The following is an 18419-nucleotide window of genomic DNA, read 5'->3' as shown; positions in this document are numbered from 1 at the left end:
AGACTTTATTCTTAGCTGCTGGATCAAACCCACACCTCTGTCCTATTCTCATTGGCCCACGTCATTAATATATATATATATATATATATATATATATTATTTTTATGATTTATTTTCTTGCTTGACTTACAAATATTTTCATTCTAACCTTCTATATCTATCAATCTATTTATTTATTACTTATTTTATTTGTCCAACCAATACATTGACAGAGAATAATCAAATATTATTTGCCTTTAGTCTCATTATTACCTTCCCCACAGGGGTATAATAATATAATAATGCCTTGTTGACTAAGGAAATAATAAGCTCCAGATACTCGCCCTATATCGAGATTAACTATACGATAAGTTAGGTATAATACTCGATTATCTTTTAAATTATATTTAAGAGCTTCAATTTTAAGATATATGGGTGTTGTTATTTGCATTATTGATGTAATCCTTTACCTTAAAAGCAATCTCTGGCTATGACGTGTTGGGAACTTGGGATCCAGGAAATTTTCATTGTTAACCATGCATGTTTCCATTATTATAATAATAATAAGTGACAGAAATTATATTTTATGCTTCACATAGTTTGAATGTTTGGTCCACTAGTAAGATTACATTAATTAAACTATATACATGTGTCATTTTACTTTGTCAAATTCAACCACGGTGAGGACATAACTTAGTCATGTAAACATTCAATTTTCATTTTCATTTTATTTTATATTTATTATCAACCTGACTTTGTATTCTTAAGTGTGAAGATACTGCCCCTCTTTTTTTTTTTTTTTCTCCCCTTTATGTATCATTCTTAATTATACCATTTTAATAAATTTTTAGCTAAACCACTGTAATATTTTGTTTTTAAATTAGATACACATTTAAGTTATAGTGGTATTATTTATTTTAAATTGTCTATATTATATTTATTCAAGATTATTGAACCGAAAAAATATTTATGAATTATAAACACAACTTTTAATATTTTATAAAAATAAAATACTAGTACATATTTTTTATATTTTAATATGTATCTGTATTGTTAGGAAATTTTCTCCCTTTTAATGTTTTTAATATTTCTACCTTTTAATATATATATTGTTGCATTTGTGTGCACGCATTTTCTAAATATATATAAATATTTATATTTTAAAAATATTAATTAAAAAGATAAAATTAAAAGACCAAAACAATATAAAGTTGTATGTAAAGATGTAGATAAAATAATGTTTATTAATAAGTAATATTTGTAAATATTTGTTTTATTATGAATAATTAATATTTTAAAAAATATTTACCAAAATAATAAAATAGTAACTAATTTTTTTTATAATGAATAATTATTTTAATTAAAAAATAATTACTAAGATAATAAAATTCAAAAATAGTTATTTTATTATAAAGAATTATTTAAATTTAAAATATAGTTATTAGAATGATAAAATTAAAAAAATAGAAGAGAACACTGTAAATTCTTTAAACTAATTTTAGTTTGTAAAAGTTATTATAATTTAAAAAAATACTTTATTAGAAAAATATACCATTAACTGTATTCTCAGAAAAATCACATAAGTCATTGTTATATGTATATTGTTCCACCATCCGCTATGTGAATGCTCTTTGGTCCACCAAACAAACCATCTTAATATATATATACACCAGCAAAAATCACGCAAAAAGGTATATACATAATATTCCCATACTTTTGTTGAAATAAAAATATAAAAATGAGCAAATTGCAAAGTGACAATAATTGAAAATGATATAAGGCACACACAGAAAAACACTAATTTTATTTAGAAGACTTTAATTTAGTGGTGCAAAGCGACCGTGGTAGTTTAAGAAACACGTCCATAAACCATGAAAGCCACATGAAAGAAATAATATCTATTATTAGGACCTACTTGCCCCATTCTTATTATCCCTGTTGCTGATTAATTTAGCATACATGTATGGATATCCCAATAGATGACATGTCATAAGAAAGTGATAAATTCTCTCTCTCTCTCTCTCTCTCTCTCTCTATCTATCTATCTATCTATATATATATATATATATATATATATATATATATATATATATATATATATATATATATTCTTTTAGTTACTATTTGTCAAATTAAGTTAATTGAATTAATCTTTGTCATTTTAATATATCCATATAGTTTCTCAATTAACACTTCTTTTTTCTTTTCTAAAGTTTCTAGTATTAAATTAACAAAAAAAAAGTTGAATATTACTTAAATACTTTTTTTATCAAGATAATGAAACTGTGATATTCATGAATATAATTTTTAATCTTTATAGTAATTATTTAAATTCTGAAATTAATTATTCTTAGTAAATATATAAAGAATTTATTATTGTATTTATTTTAAAATATTTTATTTATATTTAAACACAAAAATAATAGATCTATGATGTCTTTTCAAAAAATACCAGTGTGTGTTTGGATGAACATTTTTCTAAAGGAAATTAACTTTTATAAAAAATTGAAATATTTTACAATAAAACTTATTATTTAGAGGAACACTTTAAAATAAATTATATCTTTGAAATTTTATAAAAGTAGTTTTCCACGCATGTTATTTAAATTTAAAATATAATTTGGTCTTAATTTATTCTTACTTTATAAATTTTGTAGTTATTTTAAAGAATAAGACTCGCTTATGGTATTATTTCAATGAAGCATTTATTTTATTTTATTCACATTATATAATTATCTCCACACACAAGTTAATAAAATTTATTTTTTTTATCATGATTATTTTATTATTTCAGATTCAGATTTAAATGAAAATAATTATTTTTAAATTATAGCAATTACTATTATTTAAAATTTAAGTAAAAGGTATTCATTATTATTATTAGGCAAAAACCTCCTAATTCAAATTAAAGATAAATTATATACTTTTTTTTTTTGCAAACTATTAATTTAAACTTTAAATTAAAGTTAATTAGTTATTATTATCAAGCTAAACATTGAATTGAAATTAAATATGGTTTTGTTTAATATATATTCTTATTCTTAAATAAAGTCATGCTTTAAGAAAAAAATTAAATAAAATTAAATGCCATGTTTAATTTTTACACTATACTCTGTTGAAAACTATACTACTTCTAAATGATCACTCATGTAAAAAAAAAACATTTATCCCATGAGTTTATAAAAGTTATAAATCAATAATTAATTAATAATCAAGAAAAAAAAAGATAAGGCCTAAGGTAATTAATTAGATGGAGCAAATGACAACAAAGGGAACTAGTATTTTCATGGATTGGGCCATTCATACATTCATAGGTGGGGGACTAAGTCCGGGTCCAGGATGAAAACCGCGCAAACTGTGTGAACACGAGGTGCAAGACCACTGTCTGTATTGCAGGAAAATTAGGGTTCCAAACCGCATTGGAGAGAAAGGAGAAGAAGAAGGATGTGGCACGAGGCGAGAAGGTCTGAGAAGAAGGTCCACGACATGATGGACGCAGCTAGGAAGAGAGCACAACGACGCGCCGTCTACCTTGCCAAGAGGCGCGGCGATCCGCAGCAATCCATTCAGCTTGTAGGCTTCCGCTGCCGAACCTACCGAGATGACGCTCTCTACCAAGCCACACAGGATCAGCAGGGCCTGTTCGTTCATTTCACTCTTCTCTTTCAATACTTTTATTTTTTATTAGGTCACCGTTGTCAAAGCTTCTAATTGATTCAATTGAATTCTGTGATTATTTAATTTGCGCAAGGTTGATGTGGTGATTTTTTGTATCTCAGGATACCTTGGAATGGGAAACAGGATGTATTGATTGACAGGTGCGAGCCTTTCTTCTCTTATGTGTATTTCATTGATTAATTAATTAATTGATCACGCATGCTTCATTGCATTGAATTTTATTAGTAGTGCTTCATTTGATGTGAATCCCATGAGTGCATTTGCAGATTTGATGGCCGTGCTCTCCTTGATTTCATTCGCGATTCTAGTCATAGACGCCCTCCGGAAAAGTCTGAAGAAGAAGAAGAGTTAGAAGAGTTTGTTAATTTTGAGCGTTATCGGGATTTAGTAAAGCATCGCCGTAGAGGATGTCGGTACTTTTTTATTTCTCGACAATGTGTTTGATTCTCTTGTAATGATGGCCTTTGATGTTTTTGTTACTATTATTGATTTTTCTTTGTTCACGACAATGTGTTTGATTCTCTTGTAATGATGACCTTTGATGTTTTTGTTACTATTATTGATTTTTCTTTGTCTTTTAATCTATTTAAATGATGTTCATTTATGATAAAGGAATAAGATACAAAAGGTTTCCAGGGTGGTCTGATTTCTAGCTTTTGATTTTGAGGTTGAATTTACAAACTAGGTTTTTAATGTTAACAGTTACTGACGAGGAGGCTTTGCAACATGTAAATCAAGAGATGGAAGCCAAGGCTGCTGCCCCGTTTACATCAGACAGGTTGGATGATGTTCCTTTCATGCATATTCAACTATTTTTTAGTCACTTGACATCATATATGCGACATACTGATCTTTAAGTTCCTAACCCTTAATATTATATCTAAGCAATATCTGCTGACAATATGTTGCTTGAGTTATTTGTAGCTTTTTTAGTGTGGATATGCTGATTGTTTCTATCTTTTTAGATGGTGTTTTGGAATATTAGTTTTGTTATGTTATTTAAGCTATAATTTTTGTTCCATTTCTAAAACTGAATCTTAGCAATTAGTAACAACAACTGTATCCTTATATGATGTTGAGTTAGTATACTTCATAGCAGATGATCTTACTTTATTTATGTATGTACACCTGTAGATCTAATTTACCACAGCCTTCTGCAAGTAAAGGATCTTACTCACAGGTTGGGTTTTCTTATGATGGGAATGGAAAAGAAGAAACCCATATTTCAGATGATGATGATAATGATAATGATAATGAGGAAGATGAAGATGATGATGATGAGGAAGATTTTAATAGTGATGATAGCAATGATGAAGGAATGGAAATAATTGCTAAAGAATATGGGGTTAAAAGGTATGGTTGGCTTGTCTACATGGATAAGAAAGCAAAGGAGGAAGAGAAAAGGCAAAAGGAGTTGATCAAAGGTGATCCTGCAATTGTAAGTGCACAAGTTCATAGTAAGATGTTTCGTGCTTCACATTTCTAGATGACCTTGTTGATGTTTTATGGTGATATATTATAAATTTTGTAGAGGAAGCTAAGTCGTAAAGAAAGAAGGAAGGCTTCTCAGATTGAAAGGGAGAGAGAGAGAGAAACCACACGGATATCAGGAACTCGTGTCCTGCATCATGACCCCTACCGGTAGAAAAACTGATATTTCCGTCCTTCAGATTGAGCGAAGAATATATGAAATTGTGCTCCTACTAACAAATGGGATTGCTGATTATTCTTCCATGCTACTCATAATGTTGAACTGAATATATACATGCAGGGAATCAAGGCAGAGTCCAACATATGAAGCCTATTCTCGATCTAGAAGGTATGCCACTGTTTCTCCATTTCTATCTGAACGTTGTCTGCACATATACCCATTTTCCCTATTACTCGTACTTATTGGGAAGGAACTTCTACTGAGCGTTTTTGTCAATTTCTTTGTGCAGGTCAAGGTCCAGATCACGGTCCTACTCTCCATCGCACTCAAGGCGTTATTCACGTAGTAGTCATTCTGATGATATTCACCGAAGCAAACCAAGGACACCTAAAATAGAATACATAACTGAATTTGGGAGCTCTGGAGCAGCAGATGAACCCAGGCTTGAAGGATTTTCTCCACCAAGATCTCCTACATCTCAAGTTGATATGTTAAACCGGTCGGAGCACTGGACCTTTAATTCTTGCCAAGATAGATTGGACAGTCTTTTCTCTGCGCAGCATATCTCCCATATTGTTGTCTGAGGCAATTTTTTGTGGTTTAGAATAGATCAGGACTAGGTTTGTTGGGGTAACTTCCAAGAGGAGAAGGGAGGAGGCTTCCTATTTGAATCTCATTGTTCCCTGAAATGATTTTTGCATAACTAACTCACCTGTGAACTGCATGGAAGTCTTGCAAGTATTTTATCTGATACCTCTACTGTTTTTGCAGGCCTTCATCTGGTTGCATACTGGAGGCATTGCATGTTGATCCTGCTTCTGGGGTATCAATTGATAAGGATAAGGGCACTAAAGCTGCGAAGCCATCAGTAAGGTATGCCATCACCCAACAGTGTACATGCAAATGGACATTTATATTGTAGATGGTTTTTGCGATACCATATTCTTTACTGAGCATGAAATTTGTATCAAGTTTGGTCTGCTGTCAGTTACACTGTCAGCCGGTCAAAGACACAATAGAAATATTTAATTTTATTATTAATTTCTTTCAGCTTATTTTATCTGGTTCTAAAAAGGGATATTTCACTTTTCTTAAAATGTAAATATTCTGAATATTTATTTATTGTTTTAATTGTTGCTCTCTTTTCCCCATCCACAGTGCTTCTTCAGCATTGGCAAAATTAAAGGCTGGTGGGTCTGGAGGGCCCTTAAAACAACTAGGGGAGAAGAAAGAAACTCCTCAAGAAAGACTTAAAAGAATCATGAACAGACAACTAAACAAACAAAGTATGTGCGCTGGCATAATTTATTTTATTTACAGATCAAAGAAGTCTTCTATATGCATTCTACTAATTATTTTAAGGAGCAAGTATAGCAGTTTTTATGTGAATTTTGTATCAGTTTCTAATGTTAAAAATTGTTTGCCTGTGCAGTTAAGAAAGATACTGCTGCTGAACTAGCCAAGAAAAGGGAACAAGAACGGCAGAGGCAGGAAAAGCTTGCAGAAACAAGCCGATTGAGTCGGTCTAGACGGCACAGCCGCAGCCGAAGCAGGAGTTTCAGCCGTTCCCCTCCAAGGTATTTTAAACTCACTTTGCACATGTTAGATGCTTTTTTGCTGTTAGTGGACTCAGATAAAATAGCTTACCATTGTATTTAATGGATTGGTCAGCCTGCAAGAATTTGGTCTAATTGCATTTTTTTTTTTATCAGGAAAGAGTCCATATATATAAATATATAACAGAGTACTTGGGGTACTGTAACCCGTATACATTGAATTTACACACAGTAATCTCCAAACAATATTTCATGATGCTAATTACCATGAGAAATACCCAATTAACATGCCCTTCCAAACGGTTCCTAATGTCTGGAATTTACTTTTAGTCCACCTAATATTTCCTCTATTATAATCGTTTGTATCAGGTGGTTTTAGTCTCCAAAGTTTCTATTGGTGCTCTAGTTGTTGCTGTTTGTCCTGTTTCTGCATCATGTTGGACGTCTTTTGTCTTATACTTGCTTAAGGTAGTTGTGCCTATTGTTGCTTTGCCTCCTACATAATTCAGGTTATGCCCAAAGGTTGTTCCCTTCCAATAGTTTGGTCTAATTGCATGACTAACATCAGTTTTCACCTCCTTTATATTTAGACCAACTAGGCAACTTTTTTTTTGGTTTGAAGTCAAGGATGTCGTTTTCAAGTAGATGTAATTCTTGTCGTTTTCAGCTGTCAAGTTATCTTTTAGGTATTTCAAATCCTGTTATAGCAAGTGTTGTCGCCAGTTCTAATCTGTACTAATATTATATTTGTGCAAAGTTGATGTCGTGTCTTGACATTTAAGAACAATTTTTCCTGCCCAATATTGCTGTCTAATCTATACTGCTTATCAGAATGACTTTTTTTCAATCAGAACTGCCTTTTGCCTTTACTCGTGCGCTGGAATTGCGTCCGTTCTGTAATACATCTTAGGACCTTGTATACTCAAGGATCTGTAATTTGTTTGTAGCTTTTAGGTAATATGTGGAATATATTGATGGACTTTGAATTAGTAATTAGTGGAAAGAGTACCCATCAGTAGAGTTATACTTTTCAGTAAATGGAGTTGTACTGCGTTTTCCTATTGGTTAGCTAATACTGAGATGATCTGAACACTTGCAGAAGGTACAGGCGCAGTAGAAGTCCTAGTAGAAGCAGAGGTTCCAGAAGATATTATTCTAGCTCCCGATCCCGGTCGCCTTCTCGCACCCGTTCCCGCTCACGTTCTCGGTCTCCTTATTCTCGATCTCCTAGGTAGTGTTTTGTTTTTCATTTGCTTGTCCCCTGAAATTTATGTTAGATCTTCTAAATCATGAAAGACTGACTTAGAAAATGTCATTTCAGGATAAGAAACAGATCAAGGCACTGAGGCAAAGCTGTGTGCGTGTAGAAAGGCTGACGAAGTTTGTGTTCATTTGTTTATAGTATGGATATTATTAATATATGGCGTAAAACTATTGGTTGAAGCAGCGGTATGCTAGCTTTCTGAACATGTCATTTCAGTATTTGCTAATGTATATTGAATAATTTGTCATCATGAATCTCGTATCAGGTGCATATTTATTGAATCAAATTGTACAACGTAGGTTCCTTGAGCAAAAAAGAATTAGTTTTAACTATAATATAACATAAGTTAGAAACCCTTTTAAACCTTAAACAGATGTATTTTCCTATTATCATTGAACTTCATCCGTACGTGCCAGTGGGGAAGACTGGCAGTTATATATCAGATAGAAAGAATTCATATTAGAAAGTCATGAACTCAGGAAATTCTGCTTCTTTACTATGGTTAATTTTTGTTTGGTTAGTAAAAGGATTAATAATATTTATTCAGATTTTCTGAAAATCAGGCAAGTGTTTTATTTTTATTTAAATATTTATTTTATTGCATTCAATGATTTAATAACATTTGTGATTTTTTTTTATTAAAGGTTCATTTTACTTACGGAACTTAAATATTTGGTGAAAATTAAGGCTAAATCATTTTTGATATGGAAATGTTATCCTTTAGAAAGAAAATTAGACATGAAAGTTTTACTTTTGTAACTTCAAAAGTTTTCGGATATATATATATATATCGTAAGATTGAAGGAAACGTCAAAAGTAGGAAGTTGATCCCTCCACTCCTACATTTTGGTCTTCACCTCTCCAATTTTTTTCACATCTTATTCTATTACAAAAGTAACCTTTTTACTTTTTATTATTTTTTTTACTTTTGCCCCTATTTAACCCTAGTTTTAATTTTAGTAACCAGCAGCATCACTTCTTCTCTCTCATTCTCATATCCTCTTTCATATTCGTTTCCCTACCTCAAGTCTCAACAGTTCGTGTCTTTCGTTGATGCGGCGGCGTGTGGTTGGTGTGCAGCGGTGCGACATGCAGTGATTGGTGCTTTGTTTCTGCATTGGGTCTACGAGAGGTTAGTTTTGGTTTTCACCTTAAACGGATGTTGACATCCATTGAAGGATGATCAAATCCGTTTAAAAGTTTAGACTATTTTTAAGAATGAATTACGTACCTAAGTCGTGCACGTTTCTCTTTCAACTACCACACTTTCAAACGATCTCTCACAGTGAAAGAAAGATAGTACAAAGAATTCGAAAAAAAAAACAATAAACACAATGAAACAGAAACAAGAGAGAGAGAGAGAGAGCAGAAAGTATAACATGAGAAAAAAATTAGTAGGAGATTAGAATTAAAATTAATCTAAAAAATAAATTTTATTTAATGATATAATAAGAATATAAATAAAACAAAAGGGATAAAAGTGGAATGGGGGAGGTAGAGGACCAAAAAAGTGGAGGTGGAGGGATCAACACCCTCAAAAGTATTGAGGGCCCAGTACCACGAATATTGGGCCTAGTGCCGTTGGTGGTCCAAAACCTCTAACTAATAACTAATTTGAACTTTCTCAGGCAAAATCTACGATATCCCTAGCGAAAACTCATTTTTACTATATTAAAATTATATAATTTCTAAAGATATATAGTTTTATAAGAATATTATTAAAAATATTAAAATAATACAGTTTAAAATGTATATAGTTTTGTATGAATTTTATTAAAAATTACGTGGTGATTATTTTAAAAAAATCTCTAATTATTTTGAAATAGAAAAAATTGTTTGATTATTTATTTTATTAAAGAAATGAATACATTTTTATTCATTAATTTGTAAAAAGTTTCAATTAAAAGATGTATGTATATCTATATATAATAATATAGATAAATATTTGTTTATTATGGAACTCACATACCGTTACCAGCTGAGCTGGTGAACATTTTTACGCATAAGATGTCGTCCTCCAGTATAATTAGTGCTTATTCAAGATAAGGCTAAACTCTAAATAGTTCATTCTATTTGAATAATTAGTGCTTATTCCTAATTTGATTAAACGTGATGATGTGAATCGTTAATCTGCTATGATTATCCATGGTATTGAACTAATATAAAAGTAGTCATATTTATAGAGAAAATTTATTTTTGGTAAAGTTACTTTCAATTTTTTTATAAATTAAATTTCTAATTGTGAAATCAAATGTTCTTGTTGACTAAATTAAGAATCTTTTTTTTTTTTTTTATAAATAAATTTAATCAAACAACTTTTTACCAATTCATCTATAGATTATGAGCTATATTGATTAGTTAGTCTCACTCACTTTCTCGTATGTAGTGAGGCAATAGGTTTTTAACATTATATTGACTACAAACAATTTGAAAAACAGAAAAATAATATTCATAACTATTAAAAAAATACAATAGTTCATTTAAGGTTTACTCAATTTATAAATGCATTCTATATTACTATAACACAAAATTAAAAAACTTACGAAATGTCTAAAATAGATTTTCGGAGTATCTAATTCATCATAGGTTTTCAAATAACCTCAAAATATATTTTTATCCATCATAGGATCCCCATCAAGAATGTTTTTCCACTGTTCGACATCTAAAATATTCAAATATATATAACAATGCAAAAACTTATCTCTTTCACGACAATGAATTATGTAAAGTAACAACGAAACATTGAGAAAATGAAGCAACTGATTTTAACTACATAAATGAAGAACTTATGGAGATGAGGAGGAATTGAGACAGTGTAGAGAAAAGATAAAGTATGGTTACTTTTAATATTTTTTTTGTTAAAATTATTTTTGTGTTTCTTTATTGTTTTGGGTGAATGTAAAAATAATAAAGGTAAAAGAAGAGTTAGATCCGAATGTATCCTTTCATAGTCGTACAAAGTCTAAAATAAGTTTAAGAAAGGTATAGGAAGAAAAATTTATAGATATTTCAATTATTTGATACTAAATTAATCTTTCAATAATTATTCTGCATATCCTATCCTGTGATTGAATGTTGACAAATGGAAAGAGAAATTTGTACCCATGGACGTTGTAGTGGACTATTTTGCTGATATTTTCTTATAAAATAAACACATTGAAGATTTAAGTTCTTGAGGAATTAATTTCGTGATTAAAGTTTTTAATCAATTAACGTAATACTATGATATGTATTTAGCAAAGAAGAAATTGAATTATGAATATCTAAAATTCTGCGACGTCCAATAATTTTGCACTTTCTGCTGTGGAACACATCATTGCATATATGAATTTTCACATGACATCAGTCTTTTTATGCAGTAAAAGGGAATTTGACATGAGAATATCATGTGGGTATTCAGTATGAATTTATTTGTTCACGGTCTTTAAATTAGTAGGTGGAACCAAATGTTTGAAAGAAGCATGTCTTGTTGAGAAATATACGTAACAGAGTTCATTTCCAATTGCGTAGTTGTGGACAGTTCTCAAAAGCAAAACACAGGAACCTCCTCCATGACTTAGCTTTTTTCGGTGCCACTGCCATTATCCATAGTTATCTGTCACTATAAGGAATTGCATCAGCAAACATATTGTGAGTTTTACCGCATATTTAATTCAACTTTAAAACAATAATTAGATGTTCTTATCAGTTTAATTAAGCACTTGTTTTCTCAATTGAAACTAAATACTAAACATTATATCAGTCAACTTTTCTGATATATTTTAGTTTGTGATATCTGTCTAACTGTTGCACAGAATAATTGTACAATGAAATCATTGGAATATTTACTATAAACCTTTGGTTGGATTAAGCAAGGTTTATCATGGAATTGAGTAGGATTTGGTCTTGTCTTCCCCTCGTTTTGTTGGATGATATAGTAAGTTGATGGTTGGGTAAAATTGACGATGACAGTTAACAGTATCTGATGAAAACCGATTGCACATTAAATTAGTGGCTACTTTATGTCAGTGTCCACTGTCCAAGATAAGCCGAGAGTTCTTATTTCTCTATGCCATCCAAACAAAAGGCCATGTAATTTGCTTTTGACCAAATTACCTGCGATAAGGATTGGAATTGATTGCAGGTGAAAGAAAATAAAACTGTGGCAGAGATTGAAGATTGAAGATTGAAGCAGACTAAAGAAGATGTGAAACTGCCAAGATGATAATCATTTGAGTTTAGGCACGCACTGTTATAGGATGAGTAATTAGAGAAATGACATAATGAAAGAATTGATTATAAATATGAGATACGTGATAAGATAAAAAGTGTAAAGAGTGTATTGTTTACTCTAAAAAATTCACGCAAGCTTCTACCTTTCGAATAGCCCTCAATGTTGTGTGCGTGGACCAAGTTGTGATATTATTGTTAGCATAAAAAAGGGAAGTGGGGATGCATGCAATTGAGTAAACCGGTTCCATTCTACCTCTACCGTGAATAGTTGTATTGTAGGGCAAGGAAAAGGAAGTCTAAGATATTTGTTTATATATGGAAATACTAATGAGTTACCGAAAGCTATAGCAATTTGCTATGGCTACTTTCTTTTTCTTTGTCCTTGGCATCTCTTGAGCATTTCTTGAACCTCACGGGATTTTCCAGTATCTGATAGATCGATCGATCGATCGATCTTAAAGCTATATATGCCATCAAACTCACGTCTAAAACTTCACTTTATATATTCTGTCCTTTTCACGCCCCACGCCTCTTCCCTTTAACCTTCTATTCTCACCTTTACTTAATACCCTTCCCTACTACTTTATTTTCACAGACAACACTTTGGAATATCTAACACTATCTTTACTCTCGCACGAGGGCTCACAAATCTTGTTTAAAACACAATCTAATCTTAGCAACTATGGCTAGACATCACCTAGCTAGCTACCTATCTCCAACTATATACCTATTCCTAGCTAACATTTCTCTTGGACAAGGAGAAAGCCTTAACTAAAACAAACCTATATTGCATCTTTAGCCACTTTTCTTTTACTTCTTCCCCCCACTTGAAATGATTAAACCTTTTTCTGGATTATATCAAATATATATCTACCTCAAACAGCTAATCACCATCCACTAATTATATGTTTTCAAAAACTTTCTAACTTTTATTTATATAAGTGAAGCACATGGCGTGATGTATCTTTTCTTGGACGGCTTAATTAATGTATATTTGGTGTCCCAATTGGTACGTATGTGTGTGTATATATATATATATATATTCTGATATACTGTTCAATAATACTGAAAAGTAGGTCAAGGCTCTTACCCTACACATTATATTCTCTTTTAGGCATGCACTATCTGATGAATCTCATATCATCACATGCTTGTACTCTAAAACTAATAAATATATTACACTGTACAAGCGTGTAACAAATAGAAACTACATTTTCCATGCTTTATCTGTTTCGAGAAAGAGAGAGTCCTTTTGATGGATGCATGTATATCTCAATTATTTGGTCTGTGCTAACCCTTGTTTCAAATTTTACCTTCCCTAATATTAGTGCACGTTTACATCATTCTCGCGTCATTTTGGTCTTTTTGTGAGTGTGATATAAGAGGTGAGAAGCCTATGTTGATGTCCCTGCTCTTGATTAATAATTGCAGTAAGCAGAACCTATTTTCATCCTCATCATTTCCCTTCACCTGCTAGTTTCATATTTATTAGGAAAAAGTCTCTTTAACAACTCTTTTTTGACAACTTTTTGACAACGCATACGTGGTAGTTTATGATTCGTTTCAAATATTTTTTTAAATATAAATTTAAACAAACCAGTAAAATAATGACACGTATCCTGTTGTCAAAAAGTTGTTAAAAAAGAGTTGTCAAAATATCATTGTCCTATTTTTTAATAGGATAATGATATTTAGACAACATTTTTTTGACAACATTTGAACATTGATTACGTGTCAATATGTGATTGGTTGTAAATTATTCCATAATAGTGTTTATGATTATTATTATTGATTATGGAGTAATTTACGACCAATCACATATTGACACATAATCAATGTTCAAATGTTGTCAAAAAAATGTTGTCTAAATATCATTATCCTTTTTAATATCACCCCTTTCTTACTAAATATCCATCCACCAACTTTGTCCAAGCACTTACTTTAACCACGGTAATTTCTTTAGTTTAGAAAATTTCTTTTTTTTTTTCAAGGGTGAGATTAAGTTTATTTCTTTAAATGATCTTCGATCTCAAAACTAGGTCAAAGTTCTTCTTCCAAAAAGTATTTCCATACTAAAGTTGACAATAAATATAAAATCATTGTAACCAACTACTTAAATATCAAACTTGTATTTAAAGATGGATCTTGACAACTTTTTTTATAACAGAACACGTGTCATCATTATATTGGTCTGTTTGAATTTATATTTAAAAGAATATTTGAAACGAACTAATAACAAATTACCACTTATGCTTGTAAAAAAGTTATCAAAAAAGAGTTTGTTAAAATAATTTTTTCCTTTAAAGATATTGAGATGAGTTTGTAATTAATATTAACCTAATTACAACCTAAACGTAATAATCTAGCTTAAAATTAATATAATTATTCTTAACATTAACTATACTTTTATTTCTGACCCATCAGTTAATCCACGGGTTCATATAGAATCGTAGTCTAGTTGATTTTCCAGTTCTTTAACTGATCGAAAAATCATACTATAGCATTTCTATAACTAATTTTAAGTGATGCATTATACATAAATAAATGTATATTGTAATATATAAATTATAATATAATAAAAACTTATGCATTCTTTGTTTAACTATATAAATTATAATCAATATTTTATAAGTAACCGTTTAAATCGTTATATAATAGTTATTATTGTGTTCTGAAAAATTTTGATGTGTTGAAAAGTTTAAACATGTCTGAATATTGTGGGACTAAAACTATACGCATAGAAATTGAGAAAATGTGCATTTCGTACATAAAGTAGGACACCTTTGCTCTCAAGTACCAGCTTTGTCACTGTGACGTAGCAGTACTAAAGTCGTTGTGAATTACACTGAAAATGTCATCAGTTTTTTCTTTCTCAATTCACCGTTCCGGTCAGAAGCAAGCCGACAGATGTTTAACTCCAACTTTTTTTCTTGTTTTTTGTGGATGATTGAATAAAACTTTTCTTAATGGTAAAGAAAATGGACATAGAAAGAAGGATTAGTGGTATGTATGAAAAGCCTTGATGATTGTTTGGTAGTTAATGTCTAGAAATTCTCCCGACCCACCAACGTGGTTAGACTGAGACAGTAGAAAATGAGAGCGGAACACACATTTTGGAATGTTATTGAGAAATCAGTGATTAAGAAGGAAAATGTTGGTTAATTTGAGAAAGACAAAGAAACAATATAGCCCACAAGGCTCAACCTCCATTTGGTACAAAGATGGACCCCTTACATGAGAAGATTTCATCTTCCTCACTCACTCAACCACAAAATGTAGACCTTTCCTTCAACATTTTCTTCTTTTGTAGCTTACGATAAGGTCAGTGACCATGCTAAATGGTCCATCCCTTCCTCAAAAGTCCTAATATTTCCATTCCATCTGTTCAAATTCAAGGACCATGCATGGAACCTTGCATTGTTGCCCAAGAACAAAAATATCACCTCTCTCATTAATTTTTATATTATTATTTGAAACTTGCACATGGATCTTCTTCATCCACAAATAATTAAGAACAGTTATGCATAATAAATATATATAGATATATAGTACTAAAGGCTGTGAAAGTGTTGCTCTCAAGAAAAGTAGAATGAGGAAGCAAAAACAGCACGGTGGTTCCCAAAGGAGGGGGCTTTTCTTTTAAAAGCAAGTGTGAAAAATGGGCCATCAAAACCCCCAAAACTCCAACAAAGTCAGATTCTTCACAATAGGATATATATCAAGAGAATGAGTGGCCTTCAAGTTGCTTCCAAACTAAGACGCTTTCAAGTGCCTTCGCGTTTTGCTTATTACACTGCCCATTATTTTATATAATAACACTAACAATTTTTTTTTTTATATAAAAGTCACGAGTTGACTATTGAAATAAAACTCGATTATCTATGTTAATGTCTTTTATATCTCGTTAAGAAAACGTTTTTAGTTGATGTTTTTCAATAACTGCCATGATATAAAATCCTGGTACAAACGGGTAAAAAAAGCATTCAGAAATAATGTGCATGTTATTAATAAGTAACACAAAGTCGTTGACCCAACATCACCTTTACCAACGAACGATCATGTAACATATGAAACCGGTTTGCTTTTTTTTTGTTTTTTTTCTTTCATGGAAATGGTCCAAGTTTCTGGGCCAAGTTCACATGACATGATAGTTGTTTTGTTTTACTTACTTAATTTCCTCTGTTTGCGCCAATATCTTTGGTGGCTTATAGCTATTGTATTAGCTATGATATGAGTGAATCGGTCACGTGCTCAGGCTCAGAAAGTGACCGTTAGTATGCAATTTGGCGTCTTATTTAAATCAAAACAAACAGCCATGAACACACAAAATCTATTTATTTAGGGCACTGTTTGCATATAGTAAGAAAAAGTAGAAGAATGGGATAACTTTATCCAAATCTGTATTCACCTTTTGCAGTTGAGGTTTAAGACGATAAAACCAGGAAAAATAACAGGATGCATGTGCTTTTTTCTGTTCTTTCTCTCTTTCTTCGCTCAAACGTTGCAACATGTCTTAATAAATGCATCTTCTTTCATTTGTCAACACGTAACTGTGTTTGACCAAAGGTTGTTCTCTCGTCGTTGATGATGATCCCTTAAACAGAAGCATCCTTTTTTTCTTTTTCTTATTCGACAGAAACTCGATCGACAGTGGTGTGGGCGGCCATAATCAAAGTTTTCACAAATGCTTGTGGGATGCCATCATGTGCTTGCATCCAATGCTATAAAGAGACGTTAAGAAAAATAACAAAAGGAAAATATCAGTGCCGGCTTTTTTATCATAAGGCGGTGCCAAAACTAGATAAATTCATCACTTTTTTCTATTTTGAAAGCCATTTTCTAGGATTCCCCAAACTTTTTGGGTATTGCTTGGTCAATTCCTTGCAAGTTTGACAATGTAGTTCCACTAAATTCCACACATATATATTATTGTAAGAAACATGGATGTTATAATTATTTGAAGTGTTTTAGATTGTTGTTTAATTAAAAATGAGATGAAAACAACGTAAATAGTTGTCTGAAAATTTGGAAGGGGAGGTGATTTATTAGGTTATGGAGAGTTTGAAGATAAAAAAAAGTAGGTCCACGTGAATGCACCAACCAACACCATCCTCTATAGAGTGAGTGAGTGTGTGATAGTAATGGTTGAGGTTGAGGTTACTATTCTCCCTAACCTCCAAATCCAAATACAATGTCACCTTTTAGGATGAACCATCACATTAATAGCGAGGCTGCGTGATGCTAACTTCTCACCGATGCTTTTAAATCGGTGAACTTCTTGGAAACGGTACCTTCTCTCACCTTAACCAACACTTTACTTCTTTTATGCCAAATATTTCTAAATTTTAATATTTTTTAATTGCTTACCATGCCCTCTGTTTGAGGGACACCTCCTCGTTAACCTAATTCTTAATCACTAATCATTAGTTGGATATTACTTTTTCTTCATGTTCTTCGACCATGACGGAAAGAGAAAAAAGAAAAAAAAAGAAAGGGAAGAGATTAACGTTAGAGTAGAACAACACACCAATGTGCCATGATGATTGTGTGCTTAGCTTTAAGTTCCCCGGCCAAACATAACCATGATTGCTAGTGGGCCAAACATTAGTCATCTATATACTTACTAATAATCTGAAACCATCCCATAAAAAAAATACCTAATAGTGAAAACAATAATACCAAATCTCTTTATCTCCATCACTAATCTAACTCAAAAAAATTGAGGGATTACCATTGACAAAAAAACCAGCGGCGAAAAATCGCGTTCCGTTGATAAAAGGAATACATACATACATACACCATTCTCCCAACCAATAATAATAATAATAGTAATTTATAATTATAAAAATAAAGTACACTCACTCACAGGTGTTTCCTGAATGAACCGTTGCTCAACAGCTATTATTCATATCACGCCTTGCAATTTGGAATTTCCTATTTACCATTTACGACAAAACATGGGTTATGAGGAAGAAAAAAAAAAGAGAAAGGAAATCTGGAAGTGGGGTCCACCGTTTTGGTGCTATAAATTGAAGAGGCATGGAAGTTGAAGTCCTCTGTGTGGAAAGGCACCAAAGAG

At 31.4% G+C, this 18419-nt stretch overlaps 1 protein-coding gene across 1 annotated transcript; it reads left to right on the top strand.

The window, feature by feature from the left end:
- The first annotated feature begins 3279 nt into the window (after nt 1–3279).
- Nucleotides 3280–8426, top strand: LOC106777827 (CLK4-associating serine/arginine rich protein). The gene is made up of 13 exons (XM_014665612.2): nt 3280–3620; nt 3759–3797; nt 3924–4066; nt 4360–4435; nt 4792–5095; nt 5189–5298; nt 5429–5476; nt 5598–5807; nt 6080–6181; nt 6467–6594; nt 6741–6885; nt 7964–8095; nt 8186–8426. The coding sequence occupies exons 1-13, from the start codon at nt 3424–3426 to the stop codon at nt 8208–8210; spliced, it is 1659 nt and encodes a 552-aa protein (XP_014521098.1). The 5' UTR covers nt 3280–3423; the 3' UTR covers nt 8211–8426.
- The last annotated feature ends 9993 nt before the right edge of the window (nt 8427–18419 follow it).

The sequence above is a fragment of the Vigna radiata genome, chromosome 11, assembly GCF_000741045.1.
Source record: "Vigna radiata var. radiata cultivar VC1973A chromosome 11, Vradiata_ver6, whole genome shotgun sequence".
Lineage (NCBI taxonomy): Eukaryota > Viridiplantae > Streptophyta > Magnoliopsida > Fabales > Fabaceae > Vigna > Vigna radiata.
This window is presented reverse-complemented; position numbering and strand designations above follow the sequence as displayed.